This window comes from Oncorhynchus mykiss, chromosome 19 (assembly GCF_013265735.2).
Source record: "Oncorhynchus mykiss isolate Arlee chromosome 19, USDA_OmykA_1.1, whole genome shotgun sequence".
In the NCBI taxonomy this organism is placed as follows: Eukaryota; Metazoa; Chordata; class Actinopteri; order Salmoniformes; family Salmonidae; genus Oncorhynchus; species Oncorhynchus mykiss.
The window spans coordinates 36683397-36706694 of NC_048583.1; the positions used below are offsets into that span (position 1 = coordinate 36683397).

The following is a 23298-nucleotide window of genomic DNA, read 5'->3' on the forward strand; positions in this document are numbered from 1 at the left end:
TTTGTTATGTTGTTATGAACCCGCCTCCTCTTTCATCATGCACTCTGCACAAAAGTCAACTTGTCTCAGCTTTGTCCGAGTGGGAGGGGTGTGTGTGCGTCTATTTTCATCCAGCAGTATCACACTATTTTACAGCAACCTCAGCTGACATTCATAAATTAGTAAAGTAAACGGACAGTTCACAAATGAGTATAACATGAGCAGAAATATAGGTTTTCGGTGTACGGGGCTGAATAACGTACGTCGTAAGCAGGGTGGCAGCTGTCTCATTCTTGTCATTTTCCCTGCCTGGCATTCCAGCTGTCTGATGTCATTGCCTCTAAATCTGCCGTGTATCACGCCGCTGTTGAAGAACTACTCAAACTTTTAAAAAGAAATACAACCGTTGAAACTCATACAGGACCTGAAGAAAATATTATATTTAATGTAAATGCTCATAGTTTTGTTTGTCTATGTAAATCAGCATAATAGGAAAACGGTTGTGTAAAAAAGAGGATAATATAGATCCGCGGATGTAGAGCTTCATACACACTTGTTGCTCTTTCGGCAGGAAGTGAAGCACGTCGTTAGCTGAGTTGGTTTTCTGTATGCAGATTCCAAACTAAACCTTTTCGATATTTGACATAACTATCACCTATAATGACTGGCGGCAGCTTTGGATATGCACAATTTACAAATGGACTAATTTGCTTTTGGCGGACATCAATAAGGTAAAGATGCTAATGTCAACTATCTGGCTATTTGCAGGGATTTTGTTATGGTGATGGAGAGCCCATTTTGACGCTGACGACGTTAGCTATGTTAGCCTGCAAGCTAATTAGCTAAAGTTAGTGTACTGCAGGCTTTCCCAAACTTTTGCCCTACCACTACACAGCTGATTGAAATAATCAAAGTTTGATGATGAGTTGGTTATTTGGATCAACTGTGTGGTGCAAGGACAAAACACAAAAAGTGCAGTCTGAGGATGGTGGCAGGACCGAGCTTGGGAAACCATGAAGTAACTTACTGGATAGTTTTTAAACGTACTGTACTGTCTTTGGTTCTATGTTTAGGCTTTTTGGGGAGCATCTCTTTTTCAAAACCGTATAGCTAGCTTTGTTTAAAGTAGTGTTTTGTTTATTTTTCATGTAACCCGAAGTAATTTGTTGCTTCAACTTGATGGCGTTAATGAGCTAACGTTTGCTAACTAAATTAACACGGCTAGTTAGCCACCTGACTTTGCTAGCTGGACTAACTAACGTAAAAATAAATATATGCTCATATCTGATGGAGACTGTCTGTCTCTACAATATATAATGTATTGTACATTGTCATCTAGTATATTGGCTATTGGCTAGTAAAAGTCGTTGATGTCTTTTGTAACAAACAACGTTAGTTTACTAGTTAAATCTGGACTGGAGCCCACTGCACTGTCTATCAACATTCAATATTGATCTCTGTTATTCCAGTGTAATGGAAGTGTCCTACAGATAACTTTGGGATGGAGAACCATTAGCAAGCTACTGGTACAGAGTTATTTGCAGCTCATTCAATAATCACTCGACTGTCTGATTTGCACCAAGAAATTAGATGCTCCCTGTCTAGTTAGCTAAGTGGATTACCAATAAGATGGGTTGTTTCATAAAGGGCATCTGTTTTATGTTCTGAGATTGGTTACCTCTGCCGGTGGTGAGGGATTGCAGGCTTTTGTTCCAGCCACGCACACTACATAACTGAATCAACTTATCAATGTTGAACATTAAAATCAGGTGTGTTAGTGCTGGGTTGGAACAAAAGCCAGCACACACTGTTGCTCTCCAGAACCAAAGTTGGTGATTCCGAATAACATGTCATATAGTATAATACTGCTCGCTATGTTTGTCTTGAAAATGTTATCTGGAATGATGAAATAATTTTATATTGTCTCATAACAATTTTTCTCTTTCTGTTTTCACAGGGATACATGTATCCAACTCATGGATGGCCTCTTATCCACTACATTTTTGATGGGCAAAGTTTAGAGACAACGGGACATATATTTCTGGGTCAAGGAAGTACTCCTTGCCATAGGACTTTGAAACATGCCCTTGCCATTTGGCTTAAAACTCAAAAGAACTCGAAGGTATACTGTCTCAAGCAAGAGCTGTCTGGTCACACGCATTCAGCTGCTCAATGGTGAATTTGTTGAGTTTACTCTTTCTGTGGAGAGCACCGGCCAGGAATGTTTGGAGGCAGTTGCACAGAGACTCGAGTTACGAGAGGTATGTATGCTCAAGATGACTGAAACACTGATGGTTGTCGTTTTTGTTTGTGATTGCTCTTCTCAAGTGAGTGGCCATTTAGGCTAAAGTTATCATGGTCTATGATCTGTTCTCCAACAGCCTACCTGATAGTCCTGTCATTATAAAACAATCAGAAACCTAGAACCTATCCTATTGTCTTGAGGGTATGGAAATAATAATTTGTTTCAGCCAAAGGCATTCCACATTGACCTAGTCATTCTTCAATCACGTAGGCCATGCATGCACTGCTCAAGTGGACCCACCTCTGCTGTGGACACAGTGGACACACCTGTGCTGTGATTCAATATGCATCTGAATCAGACTCGGTAGCTAGGTTTCCCTCTAATTGGCAATAGTTTCATGTGAATATTCCAGAATCCGCATAAAGAAAATATTGTGTTTTTAATTCGGTGCTTGCGTATGTCTATACTTTGTGTAGCCATTAACGATGATGCTAATGATACTCATCTTCTGGTAAAAATGGAAAGGCTTTCCAAAAAAACTCAATTAAATGTTAGCTATAAAGTAGCCTAAGCATACCTAGCAGAATTTATATCATGATTATTTAACATAAATCCAGTGGCCATTTTTTTTTAATGGCTGATCCCATTTAGTCGACTGGTAAATTGTTTGGTCGATAGGCTCAGTGGACTAATCCATTGTGGAGGCCGTGGGGATGGCACACCACTATCACCAGTACATTTACCGTTAATTCTCATAATTTCTAATCTACAATGTTTGTTTGGTTATTGTCATTTCTGTTAATGTATTCAATATAGTATTATTATTTTGACAGTCTTTTACTGTTCTCATTGTCAGAGTGGTCACGTTGTTTGCAAAAACCTATGCTATACTTAGGAGTTTTGCTAATTTATTACTCCTCTGTTTGGAGCCCTCCTGTCAACGTTGAGTAAGGACGCGCACCTGATTACGCATAGAAGTAGGCATAGGCTACTTGCACTGCTCGCAAATGTAGGGCTATAACTGTGCCCATTTGGGTATCTGATGGTATTTCTGATTGTCTTAACCCACCACAACTAATGAGCTGTGGAGTAATTTTTTATTAATCTCAAACAGCAAATAAACAGTCTGTTTTTACATCCATTGACAATAGTTCCTCAGTGTAGACTATTTGAAAAATCTTTACAGCTCAATAACTACTCTGCAAAATAAAACAACGATGCTCTGATCCAGTGGAAACTTCATAAAATAGGCCAACCTGATTATTTCTTATCCCTTGCTCAAAAAGCCTACAGCTGTGTCTGACCCGGGAAACTGAGGGCCCAGAATATGTATACAGTGTTAGTTTGCTAGCACCAGACCATGTTGATACAATGTTTCAAGTTCCTTGCAGACAGGCCATGTGTAGCCAATGTGATTCATATGATATTTTCTACCTGCAGTCTGCAATGTTTTTATTTGTTGGCTTTATATAGGATGTTTTTACATAGTTGGCAATATAAGTTACTTTTAGATTTGTATCATTTTTATTTAGTTCAAATTTTCATTAACAACACGACAATGGTTATGAGATGCGAAGACATTATTAAAAATTAAATGTAACTGTTTGAGACTGCATATGAAAACCAGAACTGGCATGTAGAAATGGTAAGATAAATTGGCACTCGACATGAAAAGTTTGTGTAGCCTACTGGCAACTTCAGGAGTGTAACTTCAGGAGTGTAACGGCAGAATCTGCAAAGGCCAGTAGGAGCGGGAGGAGGATGGTCGGGTACAGGTTTTTGTTATTTTGGTTGTCTTGATCTCTGGCTCCTTCCTTGAGTCATTTGTCTTAATTATTTCATCAAACAGTGCCCTTAATTCTTAGGGCTGAAATCCCGTTAACGGGATCGATATGACAACAGCCAGTGAAAGTGCAGGGCGCCAAATTCAAAACAACAAAAATTTCATAATTAAAATTCCTCAAGCATACAAGTATCTTATACCATTTTAAAGGTAATCTTGTTGTTAATCCCACCACAGTGTCTCATTTCAAATAGGCTTTACAGCGAAAGCACCACAAACGATTGTTAGGTCAGAGCCAAGCCACAGAAAAACACAGCTATTTTTCCAGCCAAAGAGAGGAGTCACAAAAAGAACAAATAGATATAAAAATTAATCACTAACCTTTGATGATCTTCATCAGATGACACTCATAGGACTTCATGTTACATGTATTGTGTATGTTTTGTTCGGTAAAGTTCATATTTATATAAAAGAAATCTCAGTATACATTGGGTGCGTTATGTTCAGTAGTTCCAAAAACATCCGGTGAATTTGCAGAGCCATATCAATTTACAGAAATACTAATCATAAATGTTGATAAATACAAGTGTTACACATGGAATTAAAGATATACTTCTCCTTAATGCAACCGCTGTGTCAGATTTTTAAAAAGCTTCACGGAAAAAGCTAACCATGCTATAATCTGAGAACAGCGCTCAGAGAACAAATGCATATATCCGCCATGTTGGAGTCAACAGAAGTCAGAAATAACATTATAAATATTCACTTACCTTTGATCTTCATCAGAATGCACTCCCAGGAATCCCAGGTCCACAATAAATGTTTGATTTGTTCGATAATGTCCATTTATGTCCAAATAGTTACTTTTGTTAGTGCGTTTGGTAAACAAATCAAAACTCACGAAGCGCGTTCACTAGTTGCAGACGAAATGTCAAAGTTCCGTTACAGACCGTAGAAACTTGTCAAACGATGTATGGAAACAATTTTTAGGATGTTTTTAACACATTGTTAATTTTCCAACCGGATAATTCCTTTGTCTTCAGAAAAGCAAAGGAATGGGAGATACCTCTCATGTGAAATGCGCGTGACCAGCGAGTGACTGCTGCCAGACCTCTGACTCAATCCACTCTCATTCGGCCCCACTTCACAGTAGAAGCCTCAAACAAGTTTCTAAAGACGATTGACATCTAGTGAAAGCCTTAGGAAGTGCAAGATGACCAATATAACACTAACTTCAATAGGGGCTGAGTTGAAAATCGACCAACCCCAGATTTCCCACTTCCTGGTTGGATTTTTTTTCTCAGGTTTTTGCCTGCCATATGAGTTCTGTTATACTCAGCCATCATTCAAACAGATTTAGAAACGTCAATGTTTTCTATCCAATACTAATAATAAAATGCATATATTAGCAACTGGGACTGAGGAGCAGGAAGTTTACTCTGGGCACCTCTGGACACCTTTTCATCCAAGCTACTCAATACTGCCCCTGCAGCCACAATACGTTTTAAAGCATTGCTCAGTGCATATAGTTGATTTTATTAAAACACATAGGGTGGGTCTATAAATGCACATTTAAAATAAAAAATAGACAACTGCAATCATATGAGCGCTACAGAAACTTATCTTGGTAACTACAACCAAAAAGTCTACATTTCTTTAGTGGTCTCATGGTTTAAGTTATATTGTGGACTTTGAACATACAATTTTGTTTTTCTATTCAAAAAGTGTTTTAAATTATTATTATTTTTTTAACTTAAACCTGGAAAACAAAACAGAGAACTGAAATTGGGGGAAAACTTAATGGTATCAGGCCCAAAAAATTACAGATTTTATAGGGCCCTATATAGGAAAGGACACTGATGGTCACATGGTTGAAGGATCTGTTACCATGCAATATATAAAAGGAAGATAGAAATGCTTTCAAAATCTGTAGACTAGTAGCCTATGTTTTGGCCTGACTATTTTGCCATCAGAGAATCTCTAGACTATGCTCTTTGTTGGAAAGTCTTGATTCTCTCACAGACGTTGATGATCTTTACCATGAACTTTGTGTGAACTGTTTGCAATAGGGGAGGGTTTAAATTGCCTAGCAATGATTTCTGATATAAATCTCAACGCTTCAAATAGACATTCAGATGTTGTGAATGGGTTAGCAATGGTATAATTGTAGTCAGAGCAATCACGCTGTGAGCCTTGTGGCCAGACTCCCTTCATCATAAACAATACAGGTCAACTCCAGAACCACTGTTCATTGTGTGATGCACACTGCTCCACCCCAGCAGACAGTCACAAGACTGGACAGGGAGTGGCAGCAGCACAGGAACCTTTAACTTTACTTTGGGCTTGTGGGTCAACATTCATGTTTCAGATAAATACAAGCTATGTGTAGTAGTATCGCCATGTTTATGAAGGAAGCACAAACATGTTAAGTATTCTATAATTTAGCGTAGGTCATTTAACCTAAGCTATTGTCATTGTAAACCAAAATACCATATTACTGTCATTTCATTAACAAGTAACGATTTCACAATCGCCTCATCTTTCAATAGACTGCTTCCTGTTTCCCCGATTTAAAGCCCCACTTTTCATTTCCTCCCCCCACCAGATAACATACTTCAGCCTATGGTACTTCAACAAGCAGAACCAGCAGCGTTGGATCGATCTGGAGAAGCCCCTGAAGAAGCAGCTGGACAAGTATGGCCTGGAGCCCACCGTCTACTTCGGCGTGGTCTTCTACGTGCCCACCGTAGGCCAACTGCAGCAGGAGATCACTAGGTCAGATATCCGCTTAACACAGAGGGACACCAGACACTCATTCAGGTTGCTTCTCATGCCAAACTGTTGTCTCCTTCATGCATTTCTTGGTTAACTCTAAGCCACACAGTTCCCACCAAATTTATTTAATCTATCCATTCCTATTGGATCAGTCAAAAGTAGTGGAATGTAATGCATGTGTATCCTTCATGCTAGAGGATTTGCCATACTCCGTATGCCATAACACTTACTGAGCATTGATTAACTCCAGTACTCCAGTACTAAGCATTGATTAAGTCCAGTAACCACTGTTCTTTCTGTATTGGCACCCACTACAGTATGACATCACATCTCTCACTGACTGATTTTGAATGGAGGTGTCAAACCAAGTCATGTTTATCTTCTGTCCACACCTTAAGATTAACCAACTTCCTCTACCTCCCTACAGATATCAGTATTATCTCCAGTTGAAGAAGGATGTTCTCGAAGGCCGAATCCCTTGCTCTATAGAACAGGCCATCCGCCTGGCTGGCTTGGCAGTGCAAGGTAATGTGAATACTGAACACGGGCTCTGAATGCAACAACGGGAAATTAAACTCCGTACACACTTATCTACTGATGGGTTGACTGAGGATCGCCACCTGTTCAAACTGTGGTGACAGGTCAGGTCCTGCCATAGGTGGCCACAGCGGGTGTTTTGCACCACACTCACACACTGATGTCATGACCTGTTGTAAATTCCACTGCTCATGCTTTATTGAACCTCAAGCTGGTGACAGTACAACAATGCAACAGGAGTGAAGTTGTTAGAGTATGGTTTCGCGGATCATTACTGAATCTCAGCTCGGGACTTGTCAGATGTGTCATATGATTTCAAAGCATACCTAGGGAAAATTTGAATTTTAAACTTGAATATTTTAATTTGCTATTCAAGAGAACATCATTGTCTCATTGTACAAACGTAAGGCCATTTTCTACAATCCTAAGTAACCTTGTTTGTATAAAAGCTGAGTCGAGCACTTTATTTTGGGTTTATTGAGCTTTTCACAAGTCTGTTAATGTAGGACACTTAACAAGCAACATCAAGCCCAAACTAACCTATAAACTGGCCAGGCTCAGGGAGTGTAAACTCCCTTTGCATGAGTCTCCAGCTTGACATTTCTGGACTCCCACTTTTGCCCAGCCAGAAGAATCTCAAACATTACTGGCAAAGTTATATCAGGCAGTGCAAGTTACTGGCCTAGGTGTTAACATTGCACAGCAACTGAGATCACTTACTGGTGCAACCCAGGTCCAAACTATTGCTGCCCAAACTGCATAGTAAGCTAGATCAAAATAGTATCCCAGTAATACTAAAAGCTTTAAGAAACCTCTATTTGTTGACTTAAAAAAGCCCTGCTAAGTTTGCTTTTGGTTTTTGCTTGGAAGATGTTGGACATTGTCTATTTTTACCTAGCTGCTGAGGTTAGGGCTTGTGGGGGCCTGGCCGGTAGAGCCGTAGCTAGCATGGCTAATGCCTGGGATACTGAACATAGCTGTGAACATAGCTGGCGTGCAGAAAGAGATTGCTGTTAACGTTGGACCACTACAGTTTCAGACGTTAAAGCAATCCCGTGTCATAACACACGGGTCCCCTGCTTTTCTAAAATAAGCATCACACCATTCTGAAAATCCATGGACGCTTTGTCCGCCTCGCACTAACTGCAGAAATAGACACATTAGACTTTTACCTATTTAAATACATGTTTGGCAGGTTTTCACTTGTATTCACTGCCAGGAAAAATATTACTGTAGTGTTATGTATTCACCCAGTGTACTAAAATTGCGATTGTATTTTATTATTTTCTGGTTCAGCTGACTTCGGAGACTTCAATCGTTACGATTCGCAGGAGTTTCTTCAGAAGTTTGTGCTCTTTCCTATCGTAAGCCGTTTCTTTCTTTTCTTTATGGCTTTACGTCTCAAAGTTCTTGTTTTACGATCTATAGTCATCTGTTCATGAATGTGCACAATGTAATCTAGATTTCCCCATCTATTCATAGGGCTGGATCCAGGATGAGAGAGTACTGGAAGAGGCCACTCAGAAAGTGGCTGTGCTTTACCAGAACTACAGGTGAGAAATCTTCAGATGTTCCCACATCAGATTTTCCATCTGTGGAAAAGAAGACATGCCTTATATTCTCCACAGGAACCCCCCCTTCACAGGAACCCCCCCCTTCACATCTCCTGAGGCTGGCATTCGCAGGGCCTTTTAATTGAGTCCAGGTTCGATCCATGCAGTGGGACAGTCCATGGTGCTTCTTTCTCATCTGGCCTCAGCAGGCCGAAAATAAACCCATCTGACCAGGGGTCCTCAGCTCTAATTTACAGTCAGGCAGATGGATGAAAAGCCCCGAGCCGGGGCCGGCCTGGCACCAAGCCACCTCCAAGGCCAGCTGGTTTTCATTCCGTCCATCCCAACCTGCAGGTTTCCAGCCTTCTGCTCACCCCCCATATGAACTGGATAGATAGATGGAAAAAGCTGTTTTGGGCCCCAGCTACAGGGGAGGGAGGTGTCAGGTTGGGGGGGGGGGGGGTGTTCTGTAGTTGAGGTGAGGAGTTGATGCTTGCCTCAATGTTGGTATGTATGAAATGGTTTCACTGCTTTGTGTGTGTCAAACGAAGTGCAGTGACACAGATGAACAGAAGATGGAGATGATGGGGGATAGCACATAGCAGCAGCTGATCTTGCTGGTGGTTGAACTAGACTGACACTTTCAGTTTGAGAAGGGTTGTCAGGGCTCAAGTCTGTGACCATTTCGATGCATTTTGCTACCATTTGACTTGGCTGTGTGAGTAAATGTTTTAATTGGTTGCATGGGTACGAGCTGCACATTCTACATTTGTATTTATTATGCGTCCCCAGTATTTCCTGCCAAGGCAGCAGCTTCTCTTCCTGGGGTCTAGCAAAATTAAAGAAATTTAAAACAAATTACAATACATTTCACAACACAAGTGTGTGCCCTCCGGCACAAAATCCATGTGTACATGTGTCTTGTGCGTATGTTATGGTGTATGTCTGTGTGGGTGTCTCTTCACATACCACGCTGTTCCATAAGGTGTCTTTTTATCTGATTCAACATGTCTATACTTTTCACAAGTACAAGAAGTGATGAAGTCGATCTCTCCTTTACTTTGAGCCAGGAGAGATTGACATGCATATTAATGTTAGCTTTATTATGGACAGACCTCTCCTGATCAATAAGTTTTGACCATGACAGTTTACAATCCAGGGTTACTCCAAGTAGTTTAGTCCCCTTAACTCGCTCAATTTCCACATTATTCATTACAAGATTTAGTTGAGGTTTAGTGAATAATTTGTCACATGCAATGCTCCCCCCCCCCCCCCCCCCCCCCCCCCCCCCTCCACAGGAGGCTGTCTGAGTGGACTGATCCATTGTGGAGGCTGTGGGGATGACAGTCCATCAGTCTTAGAAATGTGATACTGAAACTGTATATGGTTATATTACATAAGAACAATTGTGCAAAACAAATAAAAAATATATTTTCTAACCAATGCGTTTTCTCCCGCGGATAGTAGTCATTGTCCGCTGTTTTGAAACGCATTAGTGCACTGAATTAGCGCCTTTTCCTAGACCATGTTGCAATGTGCATAATAGCAAAGTTAACCAGCATATTGGTGTTGAACAATGCGGCAGAGGCAGCAACGGAGTTAGGAGGCAAGAAAACAGCCCTTAACTTTTTTTTTAGACATCTGTTTGTCTAAACAAGTGAGAAGAGAGGAAACCCCAACCTAATTAGGTCTATAATCAATAGCCTAACTGATAAATGTGCCTGGCTTTATAAATCGTCCATATTACACTACCGTTCAAAAGTCCAGTGTCTGTTCTCTTGCCCATCTTAATATTTTATTTTTATTGGCCAGTCTGAGATATGGCTTTTTCTTTAACTCTGCCTAGAAGGGAAATTCCGGATTTTGAAATGCAATCAAGCATTTTAGTTTTAAAATAACAAAGCGACAATTAAATAATTTGCGTGAACAATAATTAGGCCTAAACTATTCCATTTCGCAAATTGCATTCACCAATGAATGCGACTGTTTTTAGTCTTTGCTGTAACAAAAGGCTTTACAAAAAAAAACGGACTCTGGTTGGCTTGCAATGTATTTTGTGTTTACATTGTTCCAAACGGTCAGAAAAGGGATATTCTAATCTAACAGCACCTGTTTGGCACACATAATATGCTTGCGCTTTACCTCATTTTTGTTCTTGAACGCCAATATTTTCCACAACTAGTGAAATTTATTCCACACATCTGACTTCCCCTTTACTTCCTGATTAACCAGTAAACTTTCCCCGTTTTGTGTTGGTCACGTCTTCTGGATAAATTCTGCTGTCACATGTGTTACGGTGTTGAGTTTGTTTATTGACGTGATTGTGATATGCAATAGGTCAGGCCGTATTGGTCACGTGCATGCAATGCGTACATGTGTCACACACATGGATCAAGGGATGAGGGAAATGGGAATGTTTTTCCTAAACTTTTCAGTAATTTATGTTACCACTTCAGCAACTAAGTCAGCAACCAACCGATTGGTTGAAAGAACAGACAACTCTTGGTCAAATAATATTGTGTTTTGTCGGGGACGGCCCCAATCTTTGTGGTTCCTGTAATGAAAGTATCTGTGCCTGTTCCGATGGAGCTTGCTGCTGTGAAGAGCGAGCAACTCACTCCCTCTCCACGTGCTCAGATTGTAGGCAATATCATTTAACTCAATTGCGGGAAAAATACAGCCTTGGAAGCAACTACTGTCGTCACTGTTGAAGAGAAGAGTTTCTCAGCTTTCTGTAGGCATATCTTTTTTTTCTGATAATGGAGCTCTATGGAAACTATTTTACAACCAAAATATTTGATATGGCTTTGAGATATGGCGCACAAGACGTGCATTGTCCATTGCAAGCGCATGGGACTCCATTCAGTAGAAGGCTACCACAGCAATGTTCTGTGTGTGTTTTTTTTACATTAAAAAAACCTTTTAGATTAATACGTGGCTTACATCAGTGGCTATTATATTTAGAGTTAGCGATCTAGCTAATGTGTTTGTAGTTTACACATTCAGTTAGTCAATAAGCCCCCCCAAAGAGTTAGTACATAGTTAGTACATGTAGACAAATGTATCTTTATTGAACAAAAGACAGGGTTCAGCAATGGGCCCACTGTGTCACCATCAGGAGTAAATGGGCACATTGCCCTAAGATTAATTACTTCTGTACTGTTTACCACACTTGCCAAATATCAGAACTGAAAATCAAACTGATCATGCAGTGTAATATCCGTTTGATGTATTTTGAAGGATGTTTACAACTTTCAAATGTATTCTTCTACAGCACCACTGGTCCGATCGATTTTTCAAGACTTTTGCTCAAGCAATATGTTTGCTATTAGCCAATGAGTGTGCATGAATGTTTTTTTCTCTTTCCAACAGCACCACCATGGAGCCAAACTGAACCATAATTAACACGTTAACCAGGCTCATATTCCTGAGCATGTGTGCCAAATTGCATCACTCTGAGTCAATCCGATCAAGCGATTATAAACGTGCCCATTATAGCGCTACTGTGTGGTTGAGCTGAATGTGCTTAGATATGTTGAGTCTTGACAGTGTTTGTGATGTGTACCAAATTTAGTTACAATGTGAATATCTGTGTCGGAGTTAAATGCATTTGTGCCAGACCACGCCCACGTGATTTCTTTATTGGTCAGTAGCCAATGCTTGAGATGCTATCCTGGAAAAAAACTAATTTGTGACGGCTTGCTTGCTCCATCGATGCCATGTTTTGTGCAGATCAGTCATTTGGTGCCTGATAAGTAGTGTTTTTAAGTTAACTATTTTTCTCAATTCTAAATGGCAGAAAATCCATCATGGTGGACCTTATGGGTCCTTGAGGCACACTTGTTCCTTGTGTGGAGAGGGACCTATCTACGGAATTTCAGGACTCTAGCTCAAACAGGATGAGGGGTGTGCGATTTTAAAAGTTTGCATATTCAATCACTTGTTAGTGCCACCATGTGGCCATATGGCATTGCATGATAGTGTGGCCCTTGCTCCTTTACCATCAAAGTTGCAACCTCCTGACCTCGGCCTTACCATCTCACAAGAATATGCATTTTTATCACCAATCTGCAGAAGGAAAATAATCAACTGCAATAAATACAATAGGGTTTCACCAGCTACGATGCTGAAACCCTCAAAATGACGTGGCCCTATTTTAACAGTAATATAACGATAACCTAATTATCATCCCAAAATTAGCTGGAGTCATGCATTATTCCTGCATAGACATGTTAGATGAAACAACTTATTTCTTGAATAAAATCTCAAACAGTAGTCTAGTACACCTTTTTAATAAAGCACTTTGAATGCCTTATAGGATTCCTTATTTCTTCTATTGTGTCACGGAGCGAAATCATGGGTTGGTGCCACCAACTGAAAGAGTTAGTGGCACCAGTGCCAACAGGGGAAAATGTTAGTCTGGAGCCCTGGGTGTGATGTCATTAATCTTGTTTCGGGATGTGACCTAAGTATGTGTGGGTTTGTCTGTGTACTCTGTCTGTGCTGGTTAATGGGTGTTGGTGTCTCCATTTGTGTCTGTCTGCTTTGGACATGTGTATTGTTTATGTTAACTTATATTGCTGTGTGTGTTTCTCTCAGGGGGTTGCCTGCCCCAGAGGCTGAGATGTTGTACATGCAGGAGGTGGAGAAGATGGAGGGCTATGGCCAGGAGAGTACCCCAGCCAAGGTGAACACAGCTACACCAACCTACAGTACCTGCTCCACCAAAGCCTTACTGCACTACTACATTGCTATCCAGTCCTATTGACTTTCTGTCAATACCTCCTATTGTTCAACATTATGTATGTGTGGAGACATGAATCAAGGGACAGATGGTTTTTCAGTTCAAAATGCAGCTGTTGCAGGTGCTGATCTTCTGGAATATATTCATAGAAGTATAAATATAGACCCCCGCCCCCAGCACAGAGGACAAAAAAGCCCAGTGAGGTCCGCATTTTTCATTAGCTATAGTTCTTCCATTTAATCATCTTCTCTCTTCCCATCCCCACAGGACAGCCAAGGCACTGATATCCTCCTTGGGGCCTGTCTGGACGGGATTTTTGTCAAGCACAAAAACGGCAGGCCACCCCTTGTATTCAAGTAAGACAGGAAAGAATTTAGTTTATTTTTATATGCATTTTTTACAGTATTTCCCCAGGCCTGCAATATGTTCTGCTTCTAAATATGAGCTGTCTGAATAAAATCCTGTCTGCTATTTGTGTACATGAAGCAGTAATTGTGTTAGATCCAATGACTCAGCATATTGAGTCTGGTTCAGTCCACAGCTAGCTACTATTCTTAGATGGCATGGTCGTCTCTGGCTATTTTGGATCAGATGATATGTTCTATAGTTGGGGTCGGGGATTTTTTTTTCTGACCATGTGACCTGGCAAGGAGAAACTCTAGGCCTCTGATCAGGTCACATGACTTCAATTTTACCCAGAGGGAAGTCTCATTTTGTGTAGAATATCCCAGTCCAATTGCTACTGAGAGTGTTGAATGTAAACACTTCTCTAACTATTGACTCAGATATGGTTTGTGTTAACGTCACTCCCCTCCCACAGCAGGCAGCAGAAACTGAGGTTTTGTGACCACTGACACTGCCTCATGCTCCCGTGTTTTAATGTACTGTGTAGGTGGAATGAAATTAACAACATGACTCACAATAAGTCCTTCTTTGCCCTGGAGCTGACCAACAAAGAGGAGAGCGTGCAGTTCCAGACTGTGAGTCTCAAACCACCACCACCACCACCACCACCACGCACCGCAATTATCCTCTTCCCATTATACACATTGTCCCACACATGCACTGGTGTTCTATGCTCTCACAGTGCATGCTGTGTGAATGTGTATTGACCTTTCTAGATAAACATGTGATCTTGTGTATGTGTGCTTGTATCGCGGTAACCATGCCACATGCGTATAGAGTCAACAACCGCTGGCTATAGCCCCATGCAGTTCTATTTGAGTAGGTGAATGAGTAGAACACCACCACCAGTGTACTGAATGTCTAACGCTGTGGATGTTTTCTTTTCCCTCTACAGGAAGACCTGGAAACCTCCAAATATGTGTGCCGGATGTGTCTGGCCAGGCACAAGTTTTATAAGATTAACAAGAGCAGCCTGTAAGTGTCACTCTTAAGGAATCTAGCCCTGTTCCTGTGTGTGTGTTCTCTCCTCATTCCTGTCCCCTCTCCTCCTCTCTCCAGAGAGGAGTCTGACCCCCCTTCGCCTTCTGAGGGCTCCCAGAAGTCCATTCTCACTCTTTCCTTTCCTCGCTTTCCTTTTCTGCCTTCTAACAAGGGGTGAGCAACGCTGTCCGCAGCCACCGCCCACAGTACAGGTCTCTTCAGAGAGCCTCCCCTGAAAACCAACCAGAGCCCTACAAAACACCCTAGCTACATTCAAATGACACCAATCCTTTCATCACCACCTTTTTATGTTTTCAATGTTTGGGCGAAGAAAGGAGTATACAAATAAAACCAATCTTAAGGAAAGGAGTTCTCTCCTGGATATTGCTTGTATCTTTCACTGCGATAAAGGGATATTTAATTTAACAGAGAAGAGGTGATCTGAGCTATTCAGCCTCCTTAAAACCACTCCCCCCCCTCCCCCCCCTTTCAACTTGAAAGAAAGCCTTTTTGTTTTTACTACCTGTGTTTTGTTTTTGTGTTCCTGTTCTCAGCCAAACCCAGCCTACCGCTGTGAACCCAGTGAGACGCCGGTCCTCCACCAGGATGTCTCTGGTATGCTGCCAGTGAACTGCACACACGTACACGTACACACACACACACAAACACACACACTTTCCCTCTAAGCTATGGCCGGTGGAGGGCAGAACATGACAAACGTCAGACACTGGCCAGTGCTTCAGCACACTATTAGATTTGTGTGGAATTCCATGCTGTTGCACTGCATGAAGATCAAGTGTGCAGTAACTAAATCATGTTGTTGGTTGGTCTCTCTCTCTCTGTGCAGCCAAAGCCCCCGCCCTACATGTTGCCCCCGCCACAGATGCACTACAATGGTCACTTCACTGAGCCTTACACATCCTCACAAGGTACTTATAGAGTTAGGCCTGACCTTACCAGGATCACTGGTGTTTAAACCACCATCATGCACCATGCATCTATCTGAGCCCTAATGAACAAAGAGAGGAAGGTGAATGTCTGCTCACTGCTTAGTCATGCAACAATGCTTAGATTAAAGGGTCTGTTCTTCCTATGCCTGTAGTTCTCAAATACCTTGTCTTTGTCCTTTCTCTCAGACAACCTGTACATGAACAGTCAGCACGGCTACTACTACCACTCTCAGACCAGCCTGGACCGCTCACCACTCGAGTACGGCAACAGCGGCGGTGGGAACGGGCGGCTGCGTAACGGCAGCGTGTACAGCGCCCACAGCACCAGCTCCCTCACTAACCCCCAGCACTACATGCAGCCCTCGCCCATGTCCTCCAACCCCTCCATCACAGGAAGTGACATCACCCGGCCCGACTACGTGCCCTCGCACCGCCACAGCGCACTCATCCCCCCCTCTTACCGTGCCACCCCGGACTACGAGACGGTCATGAGGCAGAAGAATCGGGGAGGTGGAGGAGGGATGGTGCATGGCCACGAACACCGCCAGAGCCACTCCATGAGGAACCTGAACATTGGGAACTCGTATGCCTACAGCAGGCCGGACCCCCTGGTCTACAGCCAGCCGGAGATCAGAGGAGAGCATGGTGGCGGAGGAGCGCACCACCACTACCCTTTCCACCTCAACTCCAGCTTCCACAGCCCCTCGCCGTACCCCTACCCCACGGAGAGGAGGCCGGTGGTGGGGGCGGTTAGTGTGCCCGAGCTGACAAACGTCCAGCTGCAGCAGGCGCAGGAATATCCTGCAGCCAATATCATGAGGACCCAAGTGTACCGCCCTCCACCCCCCTACCCATACGGCGCCCACCCACGGCCCGCCAACAGCACGCCGGACCTGTCTCGCCACCTGTATGTGAGCAGCAGCAACCCGGACCTGATCATTACGCGGCGCGTGCACCACTCGGTCCAGACCTTCCAGGAGGACAGTTTGCCTGTAGCCCACTCCCTGCAGGAGGTATCCGAGCCCCTGTTCCTGGCTGGACCCCCACAACACCACCCCCACCAACACAACGCACACAAACGCAACTCCATCGAGATTGCCGGCCTGGCTTACAGCCTGGAGGGTATGAGGGTCAAGGAAAGGACTGTATCTGCCTCAGCCGCAGACACCCCCCATCTGGTCCCTCATGGCTCCTCAGGCTCCCAGCTCAACGTGTTCCTGGAGCGGACCAAGTCAGAGGACGGGGGGGAGGGGAAAGAGGACGTTCGCTACGGCCACAAGAAGTCCCTGTCAGACGCCACCATGCTGGTGCACAGCAGCGAGGAAGAGGAGTTTGAGGATGAGAGCGGACGCCATACACCCCAATCCCACGATGCACTATTGTCTGGGCCTGACCCGCAGCAGCTTCTAACCAATCTAGGACAGATTCCCCTGGAGCCCCCGCCCGCATATCCCATTGGCTCCTTCCTTGACCCTGTCCTGTCTGGTCTCCCGGCCTATCAGGTGCACCCACTGATCCAGGAGGCAGAGTCACTGTACCTGTTTGAGGGCGTGCAGACTGGCAGGATGGTGCCCTCGATGTCGGATAGTGACATCAGTGGGCAGACCAAACCGAAGACCAAGAAGGATTTCATCAAGAAGAGGCCTGTGTCAGACGTTCCTGCTGGGAAGAAACCCATTGATGGCCTGCCTCCTGCCGTGAGTCATGCACCCTCTCCTCTGCCATAGTAGCCCCAGTCTCCACTGCCTTACTTGCTGCCCAAACATGCCTGTGTATTTAGAATTGTTTTTTAAAAGCAAATTTGACTACTAAGTTTGACTAGAGGTGTCAGTGTGTCTTTCATTGTTCAAGGAACAGCTGTTACCCAATCTTCATGTCTTGGAGACTATTTTTAATTTCTGTCAGTTAAGATACATTTTTCCTCTTAGCTAAAATGTCTCACATTCCCATCACGGACTGTCACACAACACAATAGTGGAATATACCAAAGGCCAGAAGTTGGCCATGTTCATTTCAACCTCCCAAGTGGCGCAGTGGTCTAAGGCACTGTATCTCAGTGCTAGAGGTGTCACTACAGACCTTGGTTTGATTCCAGACAACCGGCTGTGATTGGGACTGTCGTAGGGCGGCGCACAATTGGCCCAGCGTCGTCCAGATTAGGGTTTGGCTGGGGTAGACCGTCATTGTAAATAAGAATTTGTTCTTAACTGACTTGCCTAGTTAAATACTTTTTAAAAAACAAACTCTATCTGTTGGTCAGGTGACTAAACCTGTGACATCACAATCACTCCTAAACTCACTGAACCACCAATGCAGGGGTATTCTGTGTAGTTTCATGGTGGTTGGGAGACCGATTCACGATGACACCTTGGCCACCTGTAACTGAAAGGAATGTTGCAAGGCGACCTCAGTAGCTGGTTCGGTCGCATTCCATGGGAAAACACGGCACCAAACCAGGCTGAGCCATAACTGCCCCTCCCCTAACTTCCTTAGACATTCGGTCAACTTCAGCCATACTCACTCTTTCGCCCCTCTACCTCTCTCTCTGTCCTCCGTCACAACAGGGCATGAAGAAGCGGGCTGAGCTGAAGAAGATGGGTCCTCTGAAGGTGGCGGCCCTCAACGGCCTGACCCTGTCCAGGCTGCCCATGCATGAGGGAGGCAAGGACCAACCTGAGAAGGCCTCCAACGACGAGAGGGTAGGCACTGGCAGTGGGCAATGCTCTAGACTAGTTTAAAGGTGCCCACCAGGGAGCAATGCGTCCCCTAATTCGGCGTAATTCCTGCACTAGAGCAAAATGGTTACGTTTCCACCTCAGAAGAATGACACAGGCTACTTATACATATTTACGAATTGGGAGTAGGATAGGACGTTGTGGTGAATTCCACATTGAGTGGAGAAAGATCAACAAATGGGGAACTGACAGCTGTCAGTGTAGCTAGCTAGTATGCTAACCTTATCTAGCTAGCTAATGTTATCTGTTGTTGCTGTTGAGTTTTTTTGATGGAGCTGGATTTGTCATAAGCATTTCGGGAAAACTTTTCCACAGATGGAAATCAGTATCTTTGACTTTGCTGTCTATTGTTATCTCAAGTTTTTGCATCTTCAATAAGCCATGCATTTTTTTTACATTGTAATGGGCACAGTGCAACCTTTTGGTAGGTAGGCTGCTGGCAGGCTTCCTTCGGCTGCGGTACAGCAAAGCCAGTCAGCCCGTGCTTATGGTCCTCACAGGGGAAGTGAAATGATAGGCTACAGCAGTGGTCACCAACCGGTCGATCGCGATCGAAAGGTCGATCTCTTAGGCAATCCTAGTCGATCGCCAAACATTTCCGTAAACACCCAACGATAAAGCCTTGCGTTTGTGTTTTTAATTATTTGTTTTGCGGTGTTGGCGGTAGGTGCACCCGATTCAGCTGCCAGACGCGCCGGGTAGGCTAAGTGTTCCCATTTCATGTGTCTGAAGGTACAACCTCTGCCTTCCCAGAGGGCCTGAAGAGCAAATCAAGTGCACAATAGGCCTACCACTGGCCAATCGGATGGCTCAGATTTCAATGTCTGCAGTAACATAGGTGGTGTAAAAGAAAGTTAAGGCATAGTTGACTAGAGTGAAACTGTCAACGAATAAAGAAAAGAGCTGTTGTTTCTATGAGTGATTTCACGTTAAAGTTCTTACTCAGCACACACTTTATTCAACACTTTATTCATCACTTTTATAAGCCATAAAATGTGTGTTCTTCCTACTTCCATTGGTGCTACAACCAGCACTGCAGCTGTAATGAATGAGTAGGAAAGTGTATTGATAGGTTTGCGTTATTATCTTTTTAATATATAGAAATATTTCACTGTTCATAGGAGTAGCAACATGAATTTGTGCATGAGGCAGAAATAATGCGGTGTGACTCGGGTTTCACGATCAGCTGGAAGACGGTGTCCTTTTTTGGTCAGTGTCAGTAGAGGAAAGGACGGACGGTGAGAGGCGGACCCTCAGTCTGCTACTCTCTCCCCTTCCGCTGACACTGACCATCAGATGCAGAGACCATCAGCCCAGTAAAATAAAAAGCTAATTATTTAAATGTATGCTCACTCAGCTGTGCCTCAAGTAATACAAAAAACGAAAATGGTCCGAACAACAAGCATAGCCAATATGCATTGATGATGTATTGGGCCTATAGCCTACTGCAAAAACCTCATTGCTACGGTATTGTTTTTAATAGGTGAATCTTGCATAGGCTTTAAAAAATCAGACCGGTAGATCTGGCTTGCAATTTTATTTTTTAAATACAATTTACCCCGCTTTTCTCCCCAATTTCATGGTATCCAATTGTTAGTAGTTACTATCTTGTCTCATCGCTACAACTCCCATACGGGCTCGGGAGAGACGAAGGTCGAAAGCCAACCCAACCAAGCCGCACTGTCATGAGTACAAAACATTAGGAACACCTTCATTTGCCCTCAGAACAGACTTAATTTGTTGGGGCATGGTGTCGAAAGCATTGCAGTTCTTGACACCTACTACCATACCCTGTTCAAAGGCACTTAAATCTTTTGTCTTGCCCATTCATACACTGAATGGCTCGCATACACAATCCATATCTCAATTGTCTCTAGGCTTATTGTTCTTTAGGCTTATCGTTCTTTAGCCTGTCTCCTCTCTTTCATCTACACTGATTGAAGTGCATTTAACAGGTGACATCAATAAGGGATCATAGCTTTCACCTGGGCAGTCTGTTGTGGAAAGAGCCGGTGTTCCTAATGTTTTGTACTCTGTGTGTATATATTTAATACAGACTAATGCAGAAATCAGTGAAATTGACTTATTATCCAATGGATAACAAGTTTTCACCCCCTATAGCTCAGTGTAGGCTTAGACGAAAAGCTGTTTGGCTCAGTCGCGACTCTGAACTTTGCAGGTGTTTCTGATTTAAATAACAATGCCATGCTTGTAGGTGGGAACATTAGAAATAAAACCCAGCCCTTAAAGAAACAGACATGGCTCCTCACTGCTCTACATTTGCATAAGTTTACTTGGGATGTGTAAGTGGTTTCGATTACCAGGTGATCAAGCAGGCAGAGTAAATGTTGTCTAAAAGAATTGCTGTTGGGAGTTTTCTAACATCTATTGTAAATCCATGTCACCTGTATTCAAAGGGTTGTGTTTTTACATCATGCGTTATGTAAGACTTTATTTATGGAGATCCAAACAGTACCGTAGTTTAAACAGAACAAAGGGTTGTGTTTTTACATCATGCGTTACATAAGACTTTATTTATGGAGATCCAAACAGTACCGTAGTTTAAACAGAACAAAGGCGTTGAGTGATACTGGTGACGTAAATAAATAGGAGAGCAGGTCTACCAAGTAAATGCTGATGTTTATCTGTTTTAGTAGAAATTCCTGCACGTGTTAGACTGATACACTATCTTAAGTAATATGTACTGTAGGGCTTTTTACGTCTTAATCACATTTCACCAATATGCTGATATGTTTCCTTCTCATGCACAACATATACTGCTACTACATGTTTCTAACCATCAGAAAAATGTACTTTCTTCTTCCACACACAAAGCTATAGCTTTTCAACTCCATACCCGTTTCATGTCTAGAAGCTGATCAATCCAATGTGTCTTACTCTGTTTCTTTCAGTGTAAGGTGCTGGAGCAGCGCATGGAGCAGGGCATGGTGTTCACAGAGTACGAGCAGGTGGCCAAGCGGCGTCCGACAGGCGACTGCAGCATCGCCCAGCTGCCGGAGAGCGGCGAGAGGAATCGCTTCCAGGATGTGCTGCCCTACGACGACACGCGTGTGGAGCTGGTGCCCACCAAGGAGAACAACACAGGCTACATCAACGCCTCGCACATCAGGGTAATGTTACAGACTACATACACCATATGCTTAAATATATTTTCTAAAATGTTTATTTCAATCAGGATTTTGACCTTAATCACAATGTAATATAAATTGTGTCTCATAAAAACAAATGTGAACGCACAAACCTAAACCATATAAGTTAAGAGCAACTTGGTCGAAAAGCAAAAATATCTTTTTAATATGTCGTCAATATTTTCCATGTAGAGTACATTACCCAGTGATAAATCTGGAAATAGTGAATCCCATGGAGAAAGAACAGAAGCATAATCTTGAACTTTGAAAACAGTATCCCATTACTGTAATAAATTAATCAATATAGAGTTTAAAAAAAATAAAAAATATTAACATCCAGAAAGAAAAAGATGAACTTAGGCTAAAGTTGAATGTAGAAAACATCCCACATAGGTCAATATGAAAGTAGAGGTGTGAGGCCTACGATTGGTTTTGTGCCATACTCCTTCAGTCCTGGCTCTGGGGTAATTCTCTTCTTATTATCCGTTCTTGTACCAGGTGTAGGTGACGTTGGTAATGTCAGTCAGTGTAGGTGGTGCTACAGGTCAGTGTCACTATCTGACTCTTGTTCACTTTGGCAGGAGCTCCGCTCCCCAGCAGAAATGAATGAAAAACGCTCTGACAAAGAAAACGCATTGCAGCCACTTCAGGAGAGTGGAGATCTCTGTGGCATTTTATAGCACAGCAGTAACTGTCTGTAGAGTGTGGCCTGATCTAAAGGCTTGATCCAGAGGTTGTTCATTCTTGTACCAGGTGTAGGTGGTAATGTCAGTCAGTGCTGCTACAGGTCAGTGTCACCTTCCCTCCCTCTGTGGCAGGAGTCACCTTCACCTGCAGGTCGGTGATGGACACACTGAATCCAGGTGCACCTGAATATTTCTCTCTTGGTTGATCTGTTATTAGTCTGAACTCATGAGTGTCACTTTTTCTCTCAGCTCTGGGATTATCAGGGTGCAGTCACTTTTGTTATCCCTACAGTTCTCCACGTGACCTGCACATGCTGAGTCCTTGCGCAAACCCTCCAATCTATTAAACCAGAATGAATACTCTGGTGACCTTAAGACCATTTGGATAAAGTGCATTCGGAAAGTATTCAGACCCCTTGACTTTTTCAAAATCTTGTTACTTTACAGCCTTATTCTAAAATGGATTCAATTGTGTTTTTGTCCCTCATCAATCTACACATAATACCCCCTAATGACGACACAAAAACGCGTTTAGGTTAGACATTTTTGCAAATGTAAATAATAAACATTTACATAAGTATTCAGACCCTTTACTCAGTACTTTGTTGAAGCACCTTTGGAAGCGATTACAGCCTCGAGTCCTCTTGGGTGTGACTGTACAAGCTTGGCACACCTGTATTTGGGGAGTTTCTCCCATTTTTCTCTGCAGATCCTCTCTCTCTTTTTCAGGTTGGATGGGGAGCATTGCTACAGGTCTTTCCAGAGATTTTAGATTG

The 23298-nt window shown here is 43.0% G+C and overlaps 1 protein-coding gene across 2 annotated transcripts in view; it reads left to right on the plus strand.

Annotated features, from left to right (window-relative positions):
- The first annotated feature begins 255 nt into the window (after positions 1 to 255).
- The window catches only part of ptpn21 (protein tyrosine phosphatase non-receptor type 21), a 29082-nt gene continuing 6039 nt past the window's right edge, over positions 256 to 23298 (plus strand). Inside the window, exons 1-16 of one of the 2 annotated variants that reach the window (XM_021574083.2) lie at positions 256 to 710; positions 1937 to 2240; positions 6613 to 6782; positions 7210 to 7307; positions 8616 to 8683; positions 8802 to 8872; positions 13472 to 13559; positions 13884 to 13972; positions 14509 to 14596; positions 14917 to 14996; positions 15081 to 15176; positions 15557 to 15617; positions 15850 to 15931; positions 16139 to 17649; positions 18517 to 18651; positions 21600 to 21818. In XM_021574083.2, the coding sequence (XP_021429758.1) occupies positions 2061 to 2240; positions 6613 to 6782; positions 7210 to 7307; positions 8616 to 8683; positions 8802 to 8872; positions 13472 to 13559; positions 13884 to 13972; positions 14509 to 14596; positions 14917 to 14996; positions 15081 to 15176; positions 15557 to 15617; positions 15850 to 15931; positions 16139 to 17649; positions 18517 to 18651; positions 21600 to 21818 (3036 nt within the window). In that variant the 5' untranslated portion in view covers positions 256 to 710; positions 1937 to 2060. The remainder of the gene's footprint in view (positions 711 to 1936; positions 2241 to 6612; positions 6783 to 7209; positions 7308 to 8615; positions 8684 to 8801; positions 8873 to 13471; positions 13560 to 13883; positions 13973 to 14508; positions 14597 to 14916; positions 14997 to 15080; positions 15177 to 15556; positions 15618 to 15849; positions 15932 to 16138; positions 17650 to 18516; positions 18652 to 21599; positions 21819 to 23298) is intronic. The other variant, XM_021574084.2, reaches the window with a different exon arrangement.